Here is a 24462-nt window from a genome sequence, read left to right on the forward strand (position 1 = left end):
AGTAACTGTATCATCACGTGTCCCTTTCATGAAGGTCATATAAGCAAGCACGATCTCTTCAGTAATCCATTTACTGGATTATACTCAAATGCTGTTTTAATGATTCTAGCTATGTAATCTTAATTGTCAAAGGCCTGCAAAATCTTGTTAAGCTCCTATGTTTCTTAGTTGCTCTTTTCTGTAGTCCTGTAGTGTAACTAGCCTTTATACTGAATTGCAAGCATATTCTTTCTGTGTATAGCATAACTCCTTTGTTATTGCTTTCTGTCCACTGTAGTTCAGGTTTTGAGTGGTTAGATGATCGTATAAATAATTTTTTTCCTGTGTCCTGAAGGCTCGTGAAGAAGAGATGACAGCAAAAGTTCATGAGTTGCAGGCACAGCTAGAAGACTTGCAAAAGGAATACAAAAAAAGAGTGGCAGAAGAGGAACATTGGAACAGTGAAAAAGTGAGCTGGCACTAACATTTATCTTTACATCTTTAGGTGTGAAATGCTTAGTCTTCATGAAATTTTGTAGTTTGCATTTAATTGGATTTTATTTATATATCTGGCCTTCACTTTCCCATACAGTTTCTATTCTTTTAGATGTTAACTTCAAAAGTGAACCTCTTTAGAATCTGCAGTGCTTGATACAACCTTTTTTTTAATGTTATGTTAAAAAGTCCAGTTGTGTGGTGATTATTAAGGTGGGGGTTTTGCCCTCTGCATGTGTATTTTTTTTGTTGGTTTTACTGGAAGCCCTTTAGAAGGAAAGGAAGTTATATTGGGTCATTTTTAGTGTAATTTTTTTAAAATTCAAGTTGAAAGGGCTCTGAAATATTGCCTTGAATATATCAATTATGGACAGCGAGGTCTTCACTGAAAGAAGACTAAGTGCATGCTTTTGTCTTTCTAAGACCACATTTTAGTTTGAGGGGTTCTTTGATGAAAATATTAATGGTTATTATTACACTGAGAAGAGAAAAATTATGAGGTGTTGAGTCATTGATAATTCATATTAATCTTATTTTTTAAATTTTCATTTTGACAACAGACAGCAATGGGGATATTAAATATATTTATTTGGCACTACAAACTTAAAGTACAATTACCTCACTATCCTAACATTTGTACCTTCTGCCTTGCACTTGCTCACAACACCCTTTATGTTACTTCTGTTAACTATTCCATGACACGAGTGTTGTTTTCATAACAGGAAAAGCAGAAATATTTGTATGCGACTGTCTTGTATTCTTAATCAACGTCTGTCTCTACCCACTGATTATAATCTTACATAATCTTATTATCTGGAGGAAGATTCTTTAAGGGACTCCTAAACCCTAAAACATTCTGAAAAGTACGAAGGGTACTTTTTCTTTAGGACTTCTTTGTTAACTGTTCGCTACTTACTTTGTTATATAAGTCTGCTATAACAGGCAGTCATTTAGCATCACATTTTACATGCATCTTCACAATTATATATTCACTGATAGGCCATGAAGGTTATATCAGATCTATATCTCAGCAATGGTATTTCATATATTTCTCAATTACTCCCAGAAATGCATTGAAAAGATTTGGAATAATAGCAAGACCTATAAAATATTTGAGTATTGCAAATACTACATCTCTATGTAAAGATCAATCTGCCTATAATAAACAAAATAAACAGCTGATTTGCCTGTCTTTGGAATCTTGTCCACAGTTCTCCACTCCTTGGAGTTTCCATGGCAGACTTTTGGGGAAACTCAAAGGAGTCATTCCATCTGTGGTGGGTATAAATCAGTTGAGAGAACTCAACTGCTGGTAAATAGCTTTGTTTTAAAGGACAGATGATGTCTTATTCAGAGGGGAGGAAAACCTGTGTGGTAGTGCATGTACTTAAGTACACTTAAAGCATCCAGGTTCCAAATGCTTGCAGAATAAGAATGGGATTTTTTGGTGGGTGTAAGGCAGTTAAATATCCATGATTTCGCTGGCATACAGGCATGAAGCTTTCCTGAGTAATTTTGAAAATTCCAACTACATTCAAATTTAGCAAATTGTTCACAAGCTTTCTTTTGCATAGCTGTAATTCAACTGAACGTCAATTTCATATTTCCTACTATTTGCAATGGTGACTTAATCTTAAAACAACATAGCTATTCTAATAGTCAGATCATGCTACTTAATGTGCAGATAGCTCCTGGTACATCTTCTGGTCCAGTCAAAGCTTGAGTATTTAGTGTGCTGTGAGTAAGTGGGCTTGCAGTTCTTATTTTATCAGTATTTCAGGGTTGGATTCTTGTTCCTTGACACAGTCTGTTCTGGTGTTAGGAGGTAGTTTTCTTTCTTCCTCCTTAGAAATTGAGAGTTGCTGTTTTTCTTACTTCTTACCTGTCTTAATTTGTCCATTGCCTGTCCTCAAAATGTCTGTAGGAAACTAATTTTGCTATTACCTGGTAAAATAGCATATATTTCCAACTGATGCAATAGCATATATGTGCAACATTACAGAGCTAGATGAGAAAATTTGCTGGGGCCTGTGGACCTTGTCCACATACCTGAGCAGAAGTGTACAGATCCGCATCTGGATTTTACGTGTGCATTCGAGTGAATTCTGTCATCCTACATTTGCTGTGGTATCTTTTGTCTTTTTATCTGATTATCTGATCTTACTTTGCCTTGTCTTTTTGTCTTATTTCTTTTTTATTTTGTTCTTTTGTAATATTTTTTTTCTCTCTCCCCCCCCCTCCCCCGCCTTCCCCTTCAGCACTAGTAGTAAAACAGCTCAGAAGTCTTCTGTTGTCTGGAAACAACTTTTTGTTGTCTCAAGTTGGAGCCTCCCAAGTCATAGGCATTTGTCTTTTAAAACCTGTTCTGCTTATTGTCAGCCTAGGCCAAACGTCACACATAACATGTACACTTTGACATGAAGTGTAACTAATCAATTCAACAATATTTGTCTGACTGTGATAAATAGTTGGCAGATACTAACATCCTTAAGTGTTAGTGTTGGGATGTAAAAATATCTGAAACTGTGTGAGAAAATGAATGGCTGATCAGATGATTGAGGTCTTCAGAAGAAAGAATTGCACTTGCAGGTTTGAGATCCATAGATGAATGATTTTCCCTTATATTGTGTTTGCGGAGTGTAGGAAAACCTACTGGTTTTATGAACCTACAGAGAGGGGGTACAGCTTTCCTTTTTGATATAATTCCAAAGAGGCTCAGGAAGAAACAAGTAGTATGTACCACTTCTGTGTTAAGGTATAGGTTAGTGTAAAAAAAAAAAAACAAACCCACAAATTATTTTATGTTAAAATTATTTTACAACCTTGAGTTATACCCATGAGTACTAATGCATTACTTTCCTTAGAGTTGGAACACTGAAAGATAGAAATTTCAGCTTAGTATTGTCTCTGTACTTCATAAAAATTGCTATCTTTGCAAGTTGTAGAGCTCATGAAGCTTCTAAGCTGAAGCTATTTTCAGTTAAGTGTTCACATTTCCAAAGGCAACTTGGAGAATTAAGGAAAAAAGTACAATATTGTGAATAGTATTAATAGTAGTTAGGGTTTTCTGGCTTGTGCTTCATGCTCATTCAATTATTATTCATCTCCAATATGCATTTGGATACACTAGGTTCCTGAAGATACATGTATGATAATTGTCTTACAGAATCAAATGAGAGAATTTAAATGTAAGCTTTATGCACTGTCAATACAAACAAGTTAAACTCTATTTATGAGACTACTTATTTTTATAAGTCTATGCATGATTTGGTAATTTCAATTTTTATCATCCTCTGTTAACTCACTGTATCAGAACTAGGTGGTTGATATTTCTTTCTTTTTTTACCCATGACCAGTGCTTGATATACTCAGTATTTTTAATACATTTTAATCTAAATTTGTTGTTCTTGTTGTTCTAGGTCATGATAACAGAACTTCAGGTAAGTCTTAAATTTTATTGATTTTTGCTCTCTAGATAATTCTGTTTCATAGCAGTTTGAAAGCAGAAATACTGCTTATAAGTTTCTGTGCGCTAAAAAGAGAAAGATTTATTGAAAAGGTATCCATGATACACCTTCAGCAGTTTCTTTATGATTTCCATATATGGCTGTTCTTTCAGGCACAGCTTGCACAGAAGACAACACTAGTCAATGATTCAAAACTGAAGGAGCAGGAGTTCAAAGAGCAGGTGAGGGTGCTGTTTGAAAAAGCAAAAATTATTGTTGTTTGATACTTTGTTTGCAGTATTGAAAGGTTTGTCCTTTTCAGCTGATGATGAAGCACATCTCTACACAGGTACTGTAGAAATAATAGGCGTGTAAAATAGTTTTGACTCATACTCGCCCTCCGGTGATCTGTGCAGTTTTCAAAGTACTCCTCTCCCCCTGAGAATGAAAATACCACATGCTTGTGATACAGGTTAGCAAAACATTTGCACAGTGAAAAATGGAACAATGCACTTCATGAAATTATGAATCCTTTCTTTTTCTAAACTAAATCTTTTCTGATGCTAATTTTTGTCATGTTTTCTTTTTATGTATGCTTATTTGTATAAAATAGACACATGTATATATGTATACAAATACATATGCATAACATTTGCTATAGATATTCTTATGTGTATATACATTTTCTTAAGTAGTTTAGGGACAATTTTTAACGTTTTCCTTCCTTAAAAAGCAAATATATTTTGCTTTCATAGAAGGAGTTGATGTTTACCTGAAAACTGTTTTGATTATGCTTATTTTAGCTGCTTGTGATCACCATTTATCATTTTGACTGTCCTCTATTTAGATTCATGTACTGGAAGACCGGCTAAAAAATTATGAGAAGAATATGTATGTCACATCAGTTGGAACACCGTACAGAGGTAAGTACACAGTTTTCATCACAAATAAGTTTTCTGTTGGTTTGAAAGATAAGCTTTGGTTTAGACAATTTATTAAAATATCAGTCTCTTTAAAACACTCGTATAATAATTTTATGGTATCATCCTTGTTTTGTCTTGTCTGTTATAATAGAGCTGGTGTGTGATTTCAGGTGAGCAAATCATACAGATGTTGTTTGGTGTTTGGTTTTGTGACATACAGTTAAAAGAGCTCTATATCAGAGTTCTTAAGCTTTCTGTATCTCCAGGGGGAGTGGTATAGGCAGTGGCACTCAAAAGTGGGTCAGGAGGAGTTATCCTTTTGTCTTGGCTAATTAAATATATGTTTTATGACTCTCTAAAATTCTTAATAATACAAATATTAGACTGTACACATCTTCTGTATTTTATTTACTACTTTGCAGGATCTTCTGCTGTGACACAGTAGTAAATAAAATAAAATCCTGCTTCCGCTTCTAACCTTTGTGATATGTGTCCTTGAAAGTGGTTTTGAAGCTGAAAACCCCCTGGCATTTCAGGCAAACAACAGTCTTGCTATTCGACTCATGGTGAACACAGGGAACAGAAGTGGAATATACTAGAGTAGAATAGAATAGCCATGCTATGTTGTGCCTAGGTTTCTGCATGACAAGCTCTGACCTAGGGCAGAGGGCTCCATCCGGGAGGGCAGGTCTCTGCAGTGCAGGGGCCAGGCCCAGCCAGGAGGCAGGGGCAGAGACAGGCACACCTACAGCATGGCTCAGGCAGGGACTGGAGGCCCCAGGCTGAGCTGAGACACGTCCCCTCGGCCCTTGGCAGGAGACGCTGGGGCTGGGGGTCCCAGGGGAGGCTGGTCCCAGCCACTGAGGACTATGAGCACCCCCGGGCCCTGGCAAAAGGACACTTGCACTGCTCATGTGCTCTCCTTTAGATGTTTATGCTTGGCCCCTTTGGAGACAAGAGTATGGGGCCAGAGGGACCTTCTCTCTGACAGAGTACTGTTGTTCTCAGGCTCTTTTGGTGTAGCGTGTTTTTCCACAGGAAACAACTCAGGCATTTCTAAAAATGGGTACATGGAGTAAAAAGCAATCCATGGGAAATGAACAGGTATTGCTCACCTCAAAGAGATTCGCAACCCTTTAGTTGAGGAGCACGTCCTTGCTTCTGACTGAGGGCTTGATCTTTGAGCCTTGCTAGTGTCACAGATGTGGGGTGTTGCCATCCTGTGGGGATCCAGCTAAACTGGATGGACACAGAAGGCTTTCAAAAACCACACTTCATACTTGCTTTTTGCAAACTTGTGCAGATGGTCCAGTTATCTTGAGCCCATCCATAGCTCTCATCTCCACCAGAAGGTACATGCTTCCTTCCCACAAAGTGGCAGAGCCAGTTCCTAGACTGGGACATGGTTATGGTTATTCAATGCCTTCTGCTAGCGCTGGGCTGGAAATAAGTGTCATCAGAGATTCTTTGGCATGTACTGCTAGGGAAAGGAGAAGGCATAGGAAGGAGGAAGTATAGCATAGAATAGCATAGTTAGGCTGGAAGAACCTACAGTGATCATCTAGTCCAACTGCCTGACCGCTTCAGGGATGACCAAAAGTTCAAGCACGGTATGAAGGACATTGTCCAAATGCCTCTCAAACACTGACAGGCTTCGGGCATCGACCACCTCTCCAGGAAGCCTGTTCCAGCGTTTGACCATCCCCTCAGGAAAGACATGTTTCCTCACGTCAAGTCCAAACCCCCCTGACAGATGTAGCTCTGAGCCATTCCCACGTGTCCTGGCAGTGGGTACCAGGGAGAAGAGATCAGCACCTCCCTCTCCACTTCCCCTCCTCAGGAAGCTGTCAAGAGCAGTGAGGTCACCCCTCAGCCTCCTTCTCCCTAAACTAGACAAGCCCCATGACCTCAGCTGCTCCACAGAGGACATGCCTTCCAGCCCCTTCACTGGCTTTGGTCCCTTCTTTGGGACACATTCCTAGTACCTTACCACTGTGTTCAAATTGTGGAGCCCAGAACTACATACAATACTCAAGGTGAGGCCACACCAGTGCTAAGTACAGCAGGATAATCACCTCTTTTGACTGATTATGCTGTGTTTGATGCACCCCAGGATGTGGTTAGCCCTCTTGGCTGCCAGGGCACACTGCTGACCCCTGGCGAGCCTCCTGTCAGCCAGCACCCCCAGACCCCTCCCTGCAGGGCTGCTGTTCACTTTGTCCCAAGTGCAGAATCTGGCATTTGTTGTTGCTCAATTTCATGCCATTGGTGGAACTTACATTCATATGACTGACTCTCAGTATAAATATTCTCTTATTTTTGTTTACACAGATGGAAACCTTCACCATACTGAGGTTTCCCTCTTTGGGGAGCCTACTGAGTTTGAATACTTGAGGAAAGTGCTCTTCGAGTATATGATGGGTCGTGAGACAAAGGTATGGAAAGTTGTATGTGGTGACAAGTGATTCAGGTTAGAATACAGTTCAACATCCTTGCTTTACAGATTTGAAGTACCATGTGTTTGTGATTTGTTACATGCTGTTTATTACTGACACAGGATTTGATAGGCTTTCACGGTTTTGTTTTGGGGTTGGTTTATTTTTTGAGAGACGTGATCCATACCTTAAAAACTTTGTCAGTGAGCTAAGATAAAGGGGGGAAGGGGGTTGTTACATCTCTCACCAATGTACCTCTAAGACAAAAACCTTTATATGTACATATGGTTTTACTAGCGAAAGATCTGTTTTTGGCCAAGTTTAATGTAAAGTGAAAATGTATGCACAATATTAGCAAAAGTGCTCTTTTGATTCATCTTGACACAAACATGGTAAGTAACATTTGGATTAAATAATAGTTTGTTAGTAACTCTGAAGATGATGGCGTATCTCTCTAATTGTTTGCTTAAAGATATTTTATAGGGTTCCCAAATCCATATACTTTCTCTAGCTAGTATTAATTTACTCTTAAAATTAGGCAAAAACTGCCCAGTAGGCTTCTTGTTGTATTCTGCAAGCTTGTGAAATAATTCCTAAGCTAGAATTTTACTAGCCTGTAACAATACTGATGCTTAGAGATTGACCAGGTTCAAAAAATGTATGGCATAACACAAACATTTTTCTTGGATGATAAATGCTATGTGGATTAATTTTTTCTATTTGTCGTTTTTTTTTCCTCCTCCCTGGAGTTCTTCCATTCTTTGTTGTCCTGCTTTCAACTTGGACAACTATTAAGCAAAGAGATTTTATGTAGGTTTCTGTGTTAATTATCTTTGTTCTCATTGTGCTCTGTACAGAATAAAACTTGGTCTGTGCAGGACATCTTGTCCTTATGGGGTTCCTCTTTCTCGCTCTTTTTATCCCATTTTTCACTTTGATAATAATTCCTTTTTTATTAAAAATATAAATCCCTGATCCAAAAACCCTAGAATCACTAGTTACCTTCTGTTCACAAGCCTGTGGCTCAGCGGACAGCTCTCCTACTTCAATAACAAACAACTGAAATCATTAAAGAAAAATATGCACATTACTGGGTTTTATGATTTTGAATTGTGAGGGACTTAGGCAAGAGAAAATGCTAAAAAAAACCCTGTAGCCACACTTCAGCTTCAAACAAGTCTTGAGGCAGCTGCAGATGACTATTGTAGATTGCTGATGTACTTAGCAAATTTGCATTCAAGAAAACCTAATTTGAAAACTCTTTTCACTCATTAAGGCTATTTCTTACTGATCTTCAAAACATTACAATACACGCCTCAAAACTTTGGATAATAGAGTTGTGAGGATTTTTTTTTCCTTTTTATCAATGACATACTAAAATTTGCAGTTGGTTTCTTCAAGAAGAGTAACAAACAATCAGTGCTAAAGTAAATTGACTTTAAGTCTCTTCTGTCTTTCAGCTGCTTTGATTAAAAGCTATCTGAATAAATATGTGTATGTATGCATTTGTAGACATATATATCTATTTACTTGCACTGGAGATTACATTGTATTTAACCAGAAGATGCCACTACAACATTTGCCTGCACATGGCTCCTTAAAAACAAGATGAATATTGGGAACAGAAAAAAAAAATCAGAAAAGATAGACAGCTGGTTCCTACAGGAACTTGAGAAGGCATTGTTTGAAAGTTTATGTATTTGAAAGGGGAAGTATATTTAAACAAACAAACAGCAGAAATAATTTTCAAAGCACTACAGTTTTTCGTTTCAGGAGGTTAGATGTAGATAGGTAAAGGTGAATGACAGAGTCCTTAAAATCAAATGTGATTCAATGTGATTTATGTATTCCTCTCTGTTGTGTGTTCATACTAATTTGATTACCTCTTAGCAATTTTTGATTGAGGGTGAATGTTCTGACGTATTGCAAGAAGGGAAGAATTTCTGGTATTGTTTAGTCCTCTATTATTAGCTGATCAAGGGTGTAGCTGTACTAGTATTTATTAATGAAAAAAAATGGAATGAAGGATAGCATTTTTACCAATTTAAATACAAAGGTAGTTTGGTCTCTTCACTTTTGCTTCAGAAAGTTCTTTCAAGCTGATTTAATCTGCTGGTTTTCTTTCAACCATTGGATGTGTTGCTGGAAGACACAGAGCTTGATGTCTGCTCTCATAGGGATTGTATCATATAAACTTCAATTTACTGAACTGTGTCTTGAAAACTGGTTTCATCCTGCTACACTGACTGGAAGACCATGAGCAATGACAGTGTGATTGACAAATTTTTTTAATACACGGTCTAAGTGTGTTAGTAAAGTATTAACATGTGCTTTTTTCCCCCAACACAGTCCTTGAGTTAAATCATCTGTATCAAGGTTTACTTCCTTGGTACAGACTTGCCTTCCTCTTGGCCTTTGTTTTCCTGGACCAGATGAGGCAATTTTTTCTAATTTTCTCTTGTAAAGATCATTCTGGCATCCTTTCTCTGTGCAGGGTTTCCTTGTATGGTGCAAATATGTATGTCATGTTTCAGAGGTGGTTCAGCAGTGGAATTGGTGATCTCTGTAGACATTATTTCCTCTTTATTGAAAGGAATTCAAGAGAATCTATGCAAACTATCTAGGATGGATTGCCATTTATGCAGCCCAGTTAAATGATCCTGGAATAGTATTAAGTATAGGTGTTAATGAATGCACCAGTTGTGTTATTGTGCTGGAGACACAAAGAGAAATGTTGAGGGTTGATAGTGGTTCAGTATCTTAAGAGTCAGGAATTATGGTCATAACATGTACCCTATCACATTCTTTGTAAACTGCACATGTCTCTGGGGGATTTTACTGTCTTGCTCTCTAGTCCAACTTTATATTTTTCCTCATCCTTGGCATGGTATATGAAATGAGATTGCCAGCTTTTTCTAAGCATGCACTTTGTTCAGAATATCTGAACCTGGAAATACATGGCATAAACCATTAGGTCAAAGAAAATAATTTTCTCTACAGACACGGGAACAGTTGCACTGTCCAGCTGTACTGCAGACTGAATCTTAAGTCTTGCAGAATTCTACTTGTAACTTTGTTATGCTGTTTGGAGTCTGTTCTGAGGCTGGAAAATCAGTCCAAGGGTTGCATGCCTGTAATAAATGTTTGTGTTGACACTGACTTAGGTACATGGAAGAATATAGTGGAATACATATTTGTCAGAGATTGTAAATTTATGTAGATATTTTTCTGGCACCTCAACGTGCTTTTGTACATTGCAGAAAAACGAGGGATATTTCTGTAAAACTTTGGTTTTGAAGGTTCTGCCTTTGACCAGCAGCTCTTGAGTGAGGGAGAGCACTGATCAGTATCATTGTAAAAGTATTATTTTCAGAGATTACATATCTGACTGTCAGCCTCATAGGAAGAAATGGGAATGCAAACTGTCACATCTTATAGCAGAACTAGCTATTGTGCTTGAAAAAGCTCAGAGCCTTTCTATAGGTAGGTATAGAGATGCACACAGAGGAACATATGTGTGTGTACTCACACGCTTAAACAGTTATTAGGGTAGTTTTATAGTAGAATAGACTATTAGAGCAATAAAGTAAGCCTGTATTAACCATACTACCCTAAGTTCTGCAATGCTTGTAACTTTGTTTCATAACTATGCAACTGTGAATAGTGTTGAATATTTCTACTTCAAAATCTCTCTAGTGGCTTCAAAGACTTGGAAATTATTTCAAGTCATTGCTAGTGATAAATTACAAAATGCATGTTTTCAGGAAGGAGAGTTTTAGATAGCCCCTATTTAAGTTGGCACATAAGTTTCTATGCATTCATGGAGTATTTGCAGTGTTTATAGATTTTTCTTTAATATTTGCATGCCATTGTGTCCTGTAGAAAACAGTTAGAAGAGAGCTTTCTTGATAGCTCTGTTACTAAGAGTTTGAACAGATTGTAAGATCAGCACTCTCTAATCTGGTAGTCCTAAGTAATTGTGATGAGGATTTTGGCAAAAGAAATTAGAAAAGTATAATGTTAGTTTGTGGCACTGAGCATACTCCTTTGTGTATCTGGGAACTGCAGTAGGGGCACTTAATGATGGGAACTATTAATATGTTAAAAATTAAGCTTTCTGAGCTGAAAGGATTCAACAGGGTTTGGTTTGGTTTGCTTTCTTCCCATTTTTATCCCTAGTTAAGTTATATACTGAAACAGTTGTTGCAAATTAGGGCTTTACCTCTCACTCTTAGCTGCAGTCATTTTTGTCCTGCAACTGATTTGTTGCTATGGCCTGCCTCTTCATTCCACATGTGAGACTGGTAAAAAACAGTAGACATTCAGAGCAGCAATCTTATCTCATCCACATTCTTCAAGAGCAGCAGTTACTCCTTTTGCAGCAATCACCTTCTGTTTGAGCTGCGCTGCAGCTCTTACTTTGACCTTTCTTGTAAAAGTCACCTGAACGTTGTTTTATGCCTTTTGGAGTTTTTTCTTCCCACTCATCTGTTGATAAAATGGAAATAATCACTGCCTATTTTGCACAAAGCTTTGATATTCCTACGTCTTCTGTCTGAGGATGTCTAAATGATTTGCTATTTAAATATGGGGTTACTGTATACCAGCTAAAAATATTTACACAACTGGAGCTCCACACCTGACATTTGGATCTGCTTTCTCAGTGTTTTATTTCTTTAGAAAATATTCGCATGATGAATCACATAGTTTAATATATGTTGCGTCATATTTGAATCCATAAGGACCCTCTCAGGTGCCATGCGCCTGAAATGTGCCTTTCAGAAAGGCTGTGTTAAAATCAAATGTAGTTGGAGCAGTATTTGTAACTACGCTGTCTTAATAATGGACTTCAGGTATTTAAGCATATATACCACAGAGCTTACATCATATTACAGTATCTGCAGTTTGTGACAACATGAAATGAAGATTCTTCATGGTTTTCATATAATTCACATAAGATGTCATGCATATATGATATAAAACAAGTAGTTATATCTTACTCGTTTCACTTTTTTCCAATGATATTACTAAAAATAGCATCCAGTGTTCTTAAATGAAATGCATTTTAAAATATTACAAAGCATTTTAGTGCATATGAAATTGCTTATAGATGACCTATTTCTTTTTAGACAATGGCCAAGGTTATAACAACAGTGCTGAAGTTCCCAGCAGATCAGACTCAGAAGATACTAGAACGAGAAGATGCTCGACCATTGGTAAGTTATAAGTAAATCAAGTTATGGAAGAGATTAGGTTGCAAGAATAATAAATTAGAAACTTTTAAGTCTCCTTTTTCCCCTGTGTCCACGTTCAAGAAAACTCCTTTTCTCCTTCCTTCCCCCCTCTTCAGTGGAGTGTCAAATTCCAGCTGTAGGTTTGAGTTTATAGCAAAAGTGAGGGGGGAAAAAAAAAAGCAAGCATACTTTCTTAACTAGTATTTCTCATCCTTGGTTAAGCCATATTTCTGATAGCTATGGGTACAACAGAACAAAGCAAGTTCAGTCACTACCACTATTCTGCAGATGAATTTTCTAATCAAAAAAGTAATCTGACAGAAAATTAATAGAATCATAGAATTATTAAGCTTGGAAAAGACCTCTAGGATCATCAAGTCCAACCGTCAACCCAACACCACCATGCTTCCTAAATCATCCCCTGGAACGCTATGTCCGCATGTTGTATTTTTTTTAACATATCCAAGAATGGTGACTCCACCACCTCTCTGGGCAGCCTGTTCCAATCCCTGACCACTCTCTCAGTAAAGAAATTTTTCTTAATATCCAGTCTAAACCTCTCCTGACACAACTTGAAGCCGTTTCCTCTCATCCTATCACTAGTCACTTGGGAGAAGAGACCAACCACCACCTTGCTACAACCTCCTTTCAGGTAGTTGTAGAGAGCGATAAGGTCTCCCCTCAGCCTCCTCTTCTGCAGACTAAACAACCCCAGCTCCCTCAGCCACTCCTCATAAAACTTGTGCTCCAGACCCTTCACCAGCTTTGTTGCCCTTCTCTGGGCACGCTCCAGCACCTCAGTGTAATCCTCCTTGTAATGAGGGGCCCAAAACCCAACCAGTACTCGAGGTACAAATGTTTCATGTTTCTTAAATTTATAGGTTTCTGTGGGGTCATAACCATTTTTCATGAAAAATACATCAAGAGAGATTTTTCAGCCCTGGGATAAAATTTCTGGCAAAACCAAATCCCATTTTGCTTGTAGACTAGAAACCTGATGAGCTCAATCACTTGGGATATGTGTGTTTCAAGTGGGATATGTACATTTTTATCTTCAGTGAGTATCCTACCAAGAATGGGTTTTGTTTGGGGGTTGGTTTTTTTGGTGGTTTTCTTTTTTAGTTCTTGTGTGGTGGTTTCTTTTGTCTGCTTTATTTTTATACTGAAAAACCATCAAAATAGGTCACATTCACTCTGGGTCAGGACAGGTCAAAAATAAGTGTCCTAAGTACTCGCTTTGGTTTTGCTTGATTGGGTTTTTTCCCCAGTTTCAACACACTTACTATTTTGTGGCTGTTGCTTGGTATTTACCAGTTAATCTATTTACCAGAAAGGTGAATTCGGGTTTGAGAAGCAGACCCAAAAAAAGAAGAATATATGAGCATAAACATTTCTTTGGGGTTACTGTTACTGTTTTATGTATGTGAGCTATTTTTTATTACGATGAAAACTTCAGTAATAGTTTTCTCTACATTGTTTCTCGAGTCAACACTGATCTCTCTATTTGTGGGTCATCTTAGTAAAATATTTAGGAATTTAAGTGAGAGGAAGAATTGTGTTCTGTTTCTGTCACTGGCCTTGCATATATATTTATTTGCAGAAACAGAAAAAAATAAAAAAATTAACATTTTTACATTTCAGTGAAGTAGTTACATTAAAGTGCTGTTGATCCATTGAAACAAATTTAAAAAAAATTCTACCACTTCATCTGTTGGAGTATCAAATCTGAGGAAAGTGTTAAATACTTCAGCATTTTCCTGTACACTTAGTATGTTTGAGAGTGTCTTGCAATCTTAAATATTTAAAATACGTTTAGAATGACACAAATGCTGATAATACTGCAGCTCCAGTAAGTATCACACATCCCAAACATGATTTTTTCTTAATGCTCACTTCCTGTGACCTCCAGGTAGAAAGCTGGTGCCTTATTTTTTGTTTTGGCAATCTAGAGTAATATTTAGAAAACATTTTAAGCTCTCTGTTGGCCAAAAGAAAGGTTAGAGAGATGGACCTTATTTTGCAGTCCTTTCAGCTTTTTGATACTTGAAACCTGGCCTTCCTAAAACAGGTATTCACAACTTCTGATACTAAATAAAAAGGTAGCTTGAATTCACCCAGTAAGTTTTGGTCCCTGGTGTTAAAGGTCCTTGGAATTAAGTTTTGGCTAGAACATACAGTGAGGTTTTTTGCAGGCTGCAAGTGCTTTGATTATTAAGGATATCATCATTCAAAGAGCTTTGTGCACTGATCAGAAAATTCTGGGGTTTCACATAGCAAACCTTTCCTGGCTTAGAAAATGCAAATATTAGGACATATTATGGAGGATGTAGTAACTTTTTTTCTTCACTTTCAAAGTTACTAAGTTTGTTTACTGAAGCACAAATTATTTTGGGGGGCAAGTCTTTTGTAATTCTGTTTAGGACTAAAAAGTTGGAGGGGTTTTCATAAATTATTTTGTCAAGAAATACGCTTGGTTTTTTGTATTTGGTTTATGGACATTTACTAACACGGCAGTAGTTTTTCTCCACACTTAATATTGGAGTGATGCTGATATTTGAAAATACCCAGTATTTAGATCTCATGTGCAATAAAGCTTTGAACTGCAATATAAATGTGCATTTTTAACATAAAGCTTGCTTGTTTGTGTGTTAGTTTATGGTCAAAACATCTATAACTAATTTTAATGTGTAAATTGTTAATTAACTGTGCTACTGGAAAAGAATAAGTGTGTGTAGTACTAAGTATCTGTGAGTAATTGTTTACCCTCTTAGTAGGCATGTATTTAACAGTTTTCAGAAAACTTTTGACAAATCCCTACATCAATAAACATATGCTAGATCAGTGTATCTCCTTCACTAACCTAGCTTTTACTACATAGTTATTGTGATCCAACTGCAGCAATCTCATTCGTGAGCAGATGTCCACAAAGTTCTTATCTACACTATTAACGGAGTAGTCCAATAAGCTGTTTTCTTCCTGGCTTTGTAGTTTGCCTCACCTCGCAGTGGTATCTTCTGAATATCCCATCAGTCTGTGCTTAGTTAGCATGTGGGTGAGTGAAGCCTAATACATATTTGTTCTATTTAAGTATGAAACCTGTAGTATGAGACTAATCATTCTCCTGCTTTTTTTTCTTTCCTGCTTTTGTTTGTTAAAAAAAAATCACATTTTTTTGTTCTATATGTGTATGATAATCTTTGTTCTACTCTTAATCATGTTTTGCTTTACCTAGCCAAGTTTGAAAATAGTAAATATTGATTCAAAACTAATCCTTATGAGTTAAAAGCATAACTTGAAATGTTGATTGAGCTACAGAAATCTCAGTTGTCGAAAAAAAATATCAGATTTTAGATCAGTATGTAATATTAAATCTTATTGCACTTGGCTTTGTTTTGTCTTTATTCACTTTCTTAGCTCCTTTTTTGAATAAGCAAATAAGTCAGATTTATGGGAGATGTGTACTGTACTGCTTGAAATTAATTATTAAATCTTATAAATATGAGAGAGGATTATTTTTAAAAAGATTGACGAAATATCCTCTGTAGAGGAATTAGGATATAATTGCATTTAAACATCAGTACCTTTCTGAATCAGAGCTTTACCTTGGTATCAAGAGAAGCTAGAGCAGAAGGAGAACAATTTGGGGACCTTGATGCTCTCAGTTTATTGTGCCTTTTTTCAGTTTTTATTGAACTACTTTCATTACGAATCTGCAAGACTAATTGTAGTGTTACTGAAAACCAACGATTGATTTTAGGTCTAGAGATGCAGGTTGTATCAGATTAGCCAAGCTAAACAAGGAACACACAAGCAATAGCAGTTGAGAGAGGAGTAGGATATGGAAATACATAGGTAAAACTTCCTGCACGGCTGATAAGATTACAATTTGAGTCATTAGTGGTGTATGATAGTTAATAAACTCTTCAGATGAATTCTATAGGATATGGTAGGCCCAGTTTTCCTTCTCCTCCTTTGCAACTGAAAAGCTTTGCACAGTTGCCAGGAATTGATTCATTGCATGTGAAGCAATCACTATCAGCGGGCTGAAATATAGTGGTTGGCCTGCACCCCTGCCATAGCAAAATGGATTAACTTAAGCTGTTTCCATTGCCAGTTATCAGAATGCAGTTGACAGGCAGTCATGCAAACACAGCCTTCAGTACAAAATACTATCTGTTTCAAAGGAAAAGATCTTAGCAAACAGTCATGGTTTCTACTTCACTTTGTGTTCTTTTAAACCTTTGAATACAATAGCAGATGCATTTTATTGCACTTAAAACACAGTGGAGCTTGGACCACTTGCCCCCTAACCTTGATCACTTCTTGACAAAATCAGCAACTGTTTTTTCTAGCCCTCTGTTGAAAATAATTGAATTGTTTGTAACGATAGGACAAAGCTATTTACCAACACTATGGCAGAAAGCATGTTTGAAACTTAAATTCTTGTTGTGCTGTCTGTAATGCTGGTGTAAAAAGTTCAGGCGTTCTCAACTGCATTTGAAGCATATCACAGAAGGGCTTGATTCTGACCTTAATGTCAGCAGTTGGCTGTTACACTTTCCGAACCTAAGCTAATATGTATGGAAACTGTTCAGACCTCATTATTGGACTGTAGTTTCTTACTTTATCTCAAGTATTTTTGTGACTTACGTCAGTAGATAGCCAGCAAATGGGATAATATTCTTGCATGTATAAAACTTGGAAATTAAGATCATGTTGACTTCACTGTGAAAACAGTAATAATTTTCCTGATAGAGGAGGCTTTTGGCTTTTTGCTAGCCCCAAAATTTTACTTCAGCATTTCAATTTTGATGATAGGCCTTATGCAGAGAGGACAACTTTGTTTTTCATTGGATTAAGATGCAACGATGTGGCAGACTATTTCCGTTGAGACTCCTGACTGTTTTGCTACAGGTTCTTTTGTTTTCATCACAGTTTCTCAACTGTTTTCAGATACTGGTATGGAATTACTTGCTCTAAATCAGTTAATAACTTGACAATTTGACTTACCTGAAATTTTTCCATCTCCATTCCTATCAATAAACATCATCATTATTACTCTAATATTAAATGCTTCTAAGTTGCTCTACATAATATAGCATTTGTTCATTTGTTCTAACTTTTCATTCCTTCTAGTCATGGCTACGACCATCTTGAAGAAATTGTGATGAGAATGTCTCATGACACTGCTGCTTAGAAATATGTTCATATCTCTGTTGTTGACCTTCTCAAGGGACACGAAGAAAAGCTATTATTCAAGGTCACAAATGGAACAGCAAGAACCAAAACTCAGCACCACCTTTGGACCGTGAATATAGTTAAAACTGCCTTGACAAGAAACGCTAATCAGGGGTTATCTGGTGATGAGTCTTTTTTCTCTTCTATTGAACGCTGTCTTCTATTTTGTGTTCAGAGGTTATTTTTTTAAAGGAGAGAAAAGACTTTATCCTAGGAAGGAATTGTCCACTACTGTATCTCTATACAGGCTTTACTGGGTGTTTTTTAAGAGTTGAAATAAATGGTTTGTTTCTTCTATTTATTTTTTTAGTTTTGAATGAACTGTGCAATACATTTTTGGATGGGTAGCAGTTGAGGTGATTTTTCCTGATGAACTAGGCACTCTTTATGACTGCTCTCTCCCGATGTGATCTTACAGTTGTTTGCTAAAAGTCACTTCTATATGCTTTTGCCTACAATAAATCCAAATTGCAGTACCTCATTTGTTTACTCCTAGCTTTTCTACTTATATTTTCTGGAGAAAAAGTACATTACTGTAAATTGTAAATAGTTAATACATAACTGTATCATATGCTGATCTAAGACTGTTGACAGCACTAATCTGACAAGAGCTGAGATGAAATAAAGTTTATTTACTGTATAATTTTGAAACTTCTTTGGTAAGATTTTTCTTTTGAAAGGATCCACCAGTTTTGTTCTTATTCCTGTTCAAGACATCCTTAGCTGAGACATTTCCACACTCATAAGAAGAGCTGTTCAAGTATGTTGAGCTGTAAGAAGTCAGTGGGGCCCTTCAGATTTTTCAGGGCACCTGTAAGACAGACACATGATGAGCTGAAAAGTTGGCATAAGAATATAGCAAGTAGGGAAGTTTGCTTTGTAAAAGTTCTAAATTATGTATTTTTGTTCTTTTAAATAATGCCTGTCTGGTCATTTTGGCAGTAAGTTGTATTCTTCTGAAGCAACATGCAAGTACGGACTAATTTAACTTGTGCTCCAGCTACATATCAATAACTGTTATCTGTACTGTGTATGCTAGTTTGCCAAGATGATTCAAGGTGATCAGTCCTCCATGAATATAATTTTTAACCAGTGTTTATAGGAGCAGGAGTCCTCTGAATAGCTCATCTCTGACAGATTTGATTTGTTGTCCTGCTCCAGCTGTTGTACCCAAGGGCACTACCCAAAATTTTGTATTTCTCATGTTGTTATCTAAACAATCTCAGCTTCATATGGTATTAGAGTTGCAATTACCTTGGCATTGTTGGCATTTCAAGACTCTGCATCCCCAATATTTGCCTCTGATTATCTATGAAGTTCAGCCTTTTCTCACATAATTCCTCAATAAACACCTGTGAGATCCAGCCATTCCTCACAACACTATCCCTTTTGTCAGCTTGTCACACTCTTACCTGTCAAGTCCAGTGGTTTTCCGCATCCTGCTCAGTTAGCTTACCCTCAGGCCAGGGCACAAATAGTAGCCCAGTATTTCTGCATGGCTCCAAAAAATGAGTACAAGCCAATGACATGTAGGGTTTGTCTTTTTTGTTTTGGGTGGTGTTGTTGTTGTTGTGGTTTGGGTTTTTTGTGGGGTTGTGTTTTTTTGGTTTTTTTTTTCTTCAAATGCACTGGGATTCACCTTTGTCATCTGCAGGAAAACAAGTGAAGAAGCTGAATTCATTTGCACAGTTTTGTGTCCTAACAAAACTGGGAGAAATGCAACAATTTGAGCGATCCAAGGCCTATTGTGTCCACCAGCTGTCTAAAGAATACATCTGGCTTTAAATTATTATTTACGGTGTATGGGGACATGCCTTTGATAGTTAAGGACCCAGAGTTCCATCTTTTATTTCCTACTGCCTTGCCTCTGGCAAAAACTCTTCATTTTTGTGCCCTTTATTATTTATAGCTTCTTTTTTCTTTATATCAAATTTGGTTTAAAAAAAAAAAAAAAGTATAAAAAGTATTTGTAACGGTTCCAGTTGTAAGATCATCTTTTTGCTTCTGTTGCGTAGCAGAACGGCATCCTCCAGCACATCGCAGCAGCCTGGACCAGACTTGACATGGGTATGTTTGGCTATGAAAAAATGTGTGTGCCTCTCGTAGCTGGCTGAGGATTTGTAGGATTTTGCTATCACTACCATTACAGCAATTTCAAATATAGATTTGAATTTCAGGTTTCCATGTAAGGTATATGTTGTCTTAGGCTTTGGGAAATTTAATGCAGGGATCTGTTACTCTGACAGTGAGTATCACCATGATCACTTGCAGTTCTCTTGTCCTCAAAAATAGGCTATTTTTCATGTTTTCTCTTTTTGTTCTTTTCTCTTTCCATGAAAGATACTACTTATAGACTGTACTTTGTCAAGCATGACCTAAGTGCTGTGGAGCTGCACTGAAATAGCCTGTATAATATTCATACAACATTGGATGGAGTAAATAATTTCTTTTTACCCGGAAGTGCCCTAGAGTTCTCCTTGATTCTTTTTGTTTTTAAACTAAAATCAGATAGCCACTCCCCAAATTCACATTTTGATAAGCAATTACATAACTCTTCCGTAATGTAATGGGAAAGTGTGTTAAGTACAAGTTTTGTCAGACTGAAGTTTTAACTGCTGCTAGATTTTTTAAGAGAATATGTAAATAAAGCATTGCTTCAGAGTTTAAATAAAGGAAATTAGTTAGGTTGAAAGCATGAAAACAAGAGCTTCCTTTGAGTAGTGTTTTTTTTCTTGTTGGAGTGTCATAAAATACTGCTAGTAGTGCCAATGTGACTATAAACTAATATACTCCAGGCCACAAATACTTCTGATTATAAAATATCCTTGTTTAGACACACATAGCTAAAAGCCAAAAACAGTGTCAAAGTTTTGGCTGCCTTTTTAGCAAAGGTTAGAGGATCCCAAGCTTGTTCAGACTGGAGTATTAAAAGATGCTGCTGCAAGAGAATGTACTTGAATTGTCTTATGTTGAACTTTTCCCCAGTTTTACATGCAATATACATCATATTTATAATTTTATGGACCCATACACATGTGCATATTTAAAAATGTGTAGATCTATTCATAAAGATAAGACTTAAAATGTTTATCAAGTGTCCTAATGATTAGCCGTTGTTAATTTAAGTGAAAAATGCCAGTTTTTACTCCTGTATCATTTCAGCACCTAGGCTGATATTTATTAGCAGCATATTATTTCAAACTTCTTATAAAACATTATATATAAATTCATCCAACTTTCAGTTCTGCCATTTATAGTCCTTTGTGAGCTGTACTAAAATTTTTCTTTCCTAAATAGTACGTGATTTCTGGTTTTCCCCTCTAAAATGAGGATTCTAAACTCTCCGAAAACTAGGACAAGTACTGAGAGGATTGGTTTCGTTTTGTAATACATACTTCTTGCATACAATCTTATTGCCCATCCATATGTTCTACAGAAAATATTTTTTTCCTCTAAACTGTTAAATTGAGAAACTTATACTTTGTTTGCTTTTTCAAGAAACACTGGTGCTTTCACAACACCATTACTGAGTCATTATGGAAATCAAGATGAGCAGAAACTGGCAGTCTCTCCTGTATGTGTGGAATATCCAGACCCAGCTATATATGAATCTTCATGGTTGTTCCTAGACCCCGTTCCTCAGAAGCATTGCTAGCATGGGATTTTGAAACTCTGCTTGCTGGTGTATATTCATAATGTTGCAAATTAGAGATGCTAGAACAGAAGTAAGCCATAAGTTGCATTTTATTTTACATTGCATTTATGATCTAAGAGTTGCCACTTCTAATTTTCTCTTCTGTTGCAGGCTCTCACACTGATTCTAGTCTTCCTCTGTTAACATTGAGTTAGTGGCTTGTATGTATTAGAGTAATTATAAAGGCACATTGACTCAAAGTAAGCAAGTCTCTAGAGGTTTCTTTTGTTGTAGAACAGTGACAGCCATTATTTCCTACAGCTGCTACTTAATACCATGTGACATTTCAGAGAGGTGGTAATTAAGCCCATGGTAATTATATGTTTTCTTACAGCTGTGCTTAGCACATCGTGGTAGAGCAATGGATGATGATGGAGTTAAGTGTGGTGCAGACATCTGCTGTGACATGTGACTTGGTCCCCTTGGTTGCAGCTTCTAGAGCAGCTCAGGTCACGCCGTTACCTGGTGGCCATTGGGCAAATGAATGAGGTAGTTGTGTTCTAATTAGGCGTGTTGCTGTAACCAAAGCCACTTTGATTTGGCAGGTAGACCAAGGCACGTGTGGCTCTGGGGGCTGACCAGGTTCAGGGTCTGGAGGGCACCCAGGGGGCTGATGCCAGAACAGGTCAGTACACCTGCGGCAAGAGACACCTTTGCCTGCTGAGCTGTAGCAGTGTCTTTTTGTGGCTGGACGGCTTGAATCTCCAGCATTTCTGTAAGCGTTTTAACTTCACTGAAAGGAAAAGGGATGAATAACAGAGTGTATGCAGTAATCTTTGCCACTGTTTATATTTTGGAAACTTCAGTGGTCCAAGAAGGTATTTAGCCTTCTTATTTAGATCTATGATTCCTACTTCTTAACAGTGCTGATGTCTGCAAGAAAAATAGTTGCATTTAGTGGTGTTATGCACCGTCCAGTTTTAGTGGAGTAAGGGAAGCACTTAAAAGTTTTCTGACTTGGATGAGGCAGTAGTGTATCTTTTGCAAATGAATCAAAATGATCAAACAAACAGTATGCACAAATTTAGAACAGGCATCTCTCTGTGCGGCCAACATGACACATGCTCTGTGGTTCCTTAACTGTAAGCTGCTGCTTCTGCTGAGCCTTGCCAATCTTTCTCGCTCAAGCCACAAGCCCTGGAGAAACAGCTGCAATGGAAAACTGAGAATGAGTATCTGAATGGGGAAGAGAGATGAAAAGTAGGAACAGAGTAAAGTTATTTGGGATGTAAGATTCATCATGGCAGATCAGATGAGAAGTATTAAATATATTACTGGTTTTGTGCAGAATTTTTGAGTTTAACATGTTTGCCATGTCTCTGACCAACACGCCAGCCATTGTGGAGGGGGTAGAAGTAATCAGTCATGAGCAGGCACAAGCTGTCTAGAAGTAGACCTCCCTGTTGCCCATAAGATTTTGTGCCCCAATACATGAGAATTGCTGGAATGGAGTATGCTGTGTTACTGTAACTGGATGTTCTGGTTCACTTACACATCTATATATCTTTATGCATACTACCAAATTGTCATCCTTGCTGATGCAACAAATTATTCTGGAAATGAACTGCAGGATTGAAAATAATAGACTTTCCTTATCCCTTAACAGAATGGGCAGTACTTCCCTATGTCTAGAGGTGGAAAAACCCACCGGAGGTGGTTTATAAGCTTGAAAAAACTAAATTGCAAACTGTACAAAAAGAAGACACAGCCAATCCAGCAATTCTTGTTGGTGTATGTGGTTGCAGTGGCTGTCTATGGCTTATGATATACAGAGTAGTATGCCTTAAAAATAAGGGAGATTATTTTCCCTCCTCGCAGCCTAGGCTAGGACCAGAGTTACGTAGCCCTTTTAGAACGGTGATTAAATAAGTGGCAAAAAAAAGAAAGAGGGATGAGGTGAAAGACTAAGGTCTTCCTTTATGGTGATGAAAATAATAAGTAGGCTGAGCTTTTTTCAGAGAGTGAATGTTTTGGTTTCCCACACTGAGTTCTGGCTTTGACTTCCCTGAAAAGTGATTCCACATAGAAAGAAACTGTCCTTACCTTGAAGCCCTGCAGCCATGGCGAGCGTTATCTGCACATTATTTAAAGCACAGCACACTTCAGCCCTGAGATTCCAGTGCTGTTACTCACTGAACTAAAATCTGATCCAACCACAAATTCAGTACAAAATGTGTCTAGCTTAGTTAAGTGTGGATTTCCCTCCCACCCACCTTCAGGTAGCACATTCAGGACATGATGATTCTCAGGGTATTAAACTCTTCAGGATGGTGCACAGTTTCTTTATTTTATGGAGGTTCTGCCATGGTGGGACCTCATTTCTAGGATAGACCAGTAGAAATGTTGCTATAAATACAGAGTGAACAGGAGAGTTCCACATTGCCTGTCCTTTTCCTCAAGACGAGAAAATGCTACCTAAAAACGCTATGGAAGTTGTGCTGGTCTTAACAGTGCTCTCCTTATTCAACCAGTGAATAAATACAAAACTGCCACGCCGGTCCCTGGGAATCGGGGTGTGCCTTTATCCATGGGCCTGTCTGACATACATCTGTAGGGGGTTTTAATCACAGAATCACAGGTTGGAAGGCACCTCAGGGATCATCTAGTCCAACCTTTCTAGGACAAGCACGGTCTAGAGAAGAGGGCTCAGCACCCTGTCCAGACGACTCTTGAAGGTGTCCAACGTGGCCAAGTCAACCACTTCCCTGGGGAGATTATTCCAATGGGTGACTGTCCTCACTGTGAAAAATTTCCCTCTGGTGTCCAATCGGAATTTCCCCAATAGCAACTTGTGTCCATTCCCCCTTGTCCTCTCCATGTGACTCCTTGTAGAAAGGGAGTCTCCATCTTCTTTGTAGCTACCCCTTAAGTACCAGTACATGGTGATGAGATCCCCTCTAAGCCTCCTTTTCTCAAGGCTGAACAAACCCAATTCTCCCAGCCTAGCCTCATATGGCAGGCTTCCCAGTCCTGTGATCATCTTGGTGGCCCTTCTCTGGACCCCTTCCAGCCTGTCCA

General features: G+C 37.7%; 1 protein-coding gene across 4 annotated transcripts in view; it reads left to right on the forward strand.

Moving 5' to 3' along the window:
- The window catches only part of GOLGA4 (golgin A4), a 72129-nt gene extending 53903 nt beyond the window's left edge, over window positions 1–18226 (forward strand). For 3 of the 4 annotated variants that reach the window (XM_064443896.1, XM_064443893.1, XM_064443895.1), the window contains 8 exons: window positions 335–448; window positions 3894–3914; window positions 4094–4162; window positions 4768–4843; window positions 7175–7278; window positions 12408–12494; window positions 15501–15564; window positions 17649–18226. In XM_064443896.1, the coding sequence (XP_064299966.1) occupies window positions 335–448; window positions 3894–3914; window positions 4094–4162; window positions 4768–4843; window positions 7175–7278; window positions 12408–12494; window positions 15501–15530 (501 nt within the window). In that variant the 3' untranslated portion in view covers window positions 15531–15564; window positions 17649–18226. The remainder of the gene's footprint in view (window positions 1–334; window positions 449–3893; window positions 3915–4093; window positions 4163–4767; window positions 4844–7174; window positions 7279–12407; window positions 12495–15500; window positions 15565–17648) is intronic. The other variant, XM_064443894.1, reaches the window with a different exon arrangement.
- Window positions 18227–24462: the final 6236 nt, after the last annotated feature.

The sequence above is a fragment of the Phalacrocorax carbo genome, chromosome 2 (assembly GCF_963921805.1).
Source record: "Phalacrocorax carbo chromosome 2, bPhaCar2.1, whole genome shotgun sequence".
In the NCBI taxonomy this organism is placed as follows: domain Eukaryota; kingdom Metazoa; phylum Chordata; class Aves; order Suliformes; family Phalacrocoracidae; genus Phalacrocorax; species Phalacrocorax carbo.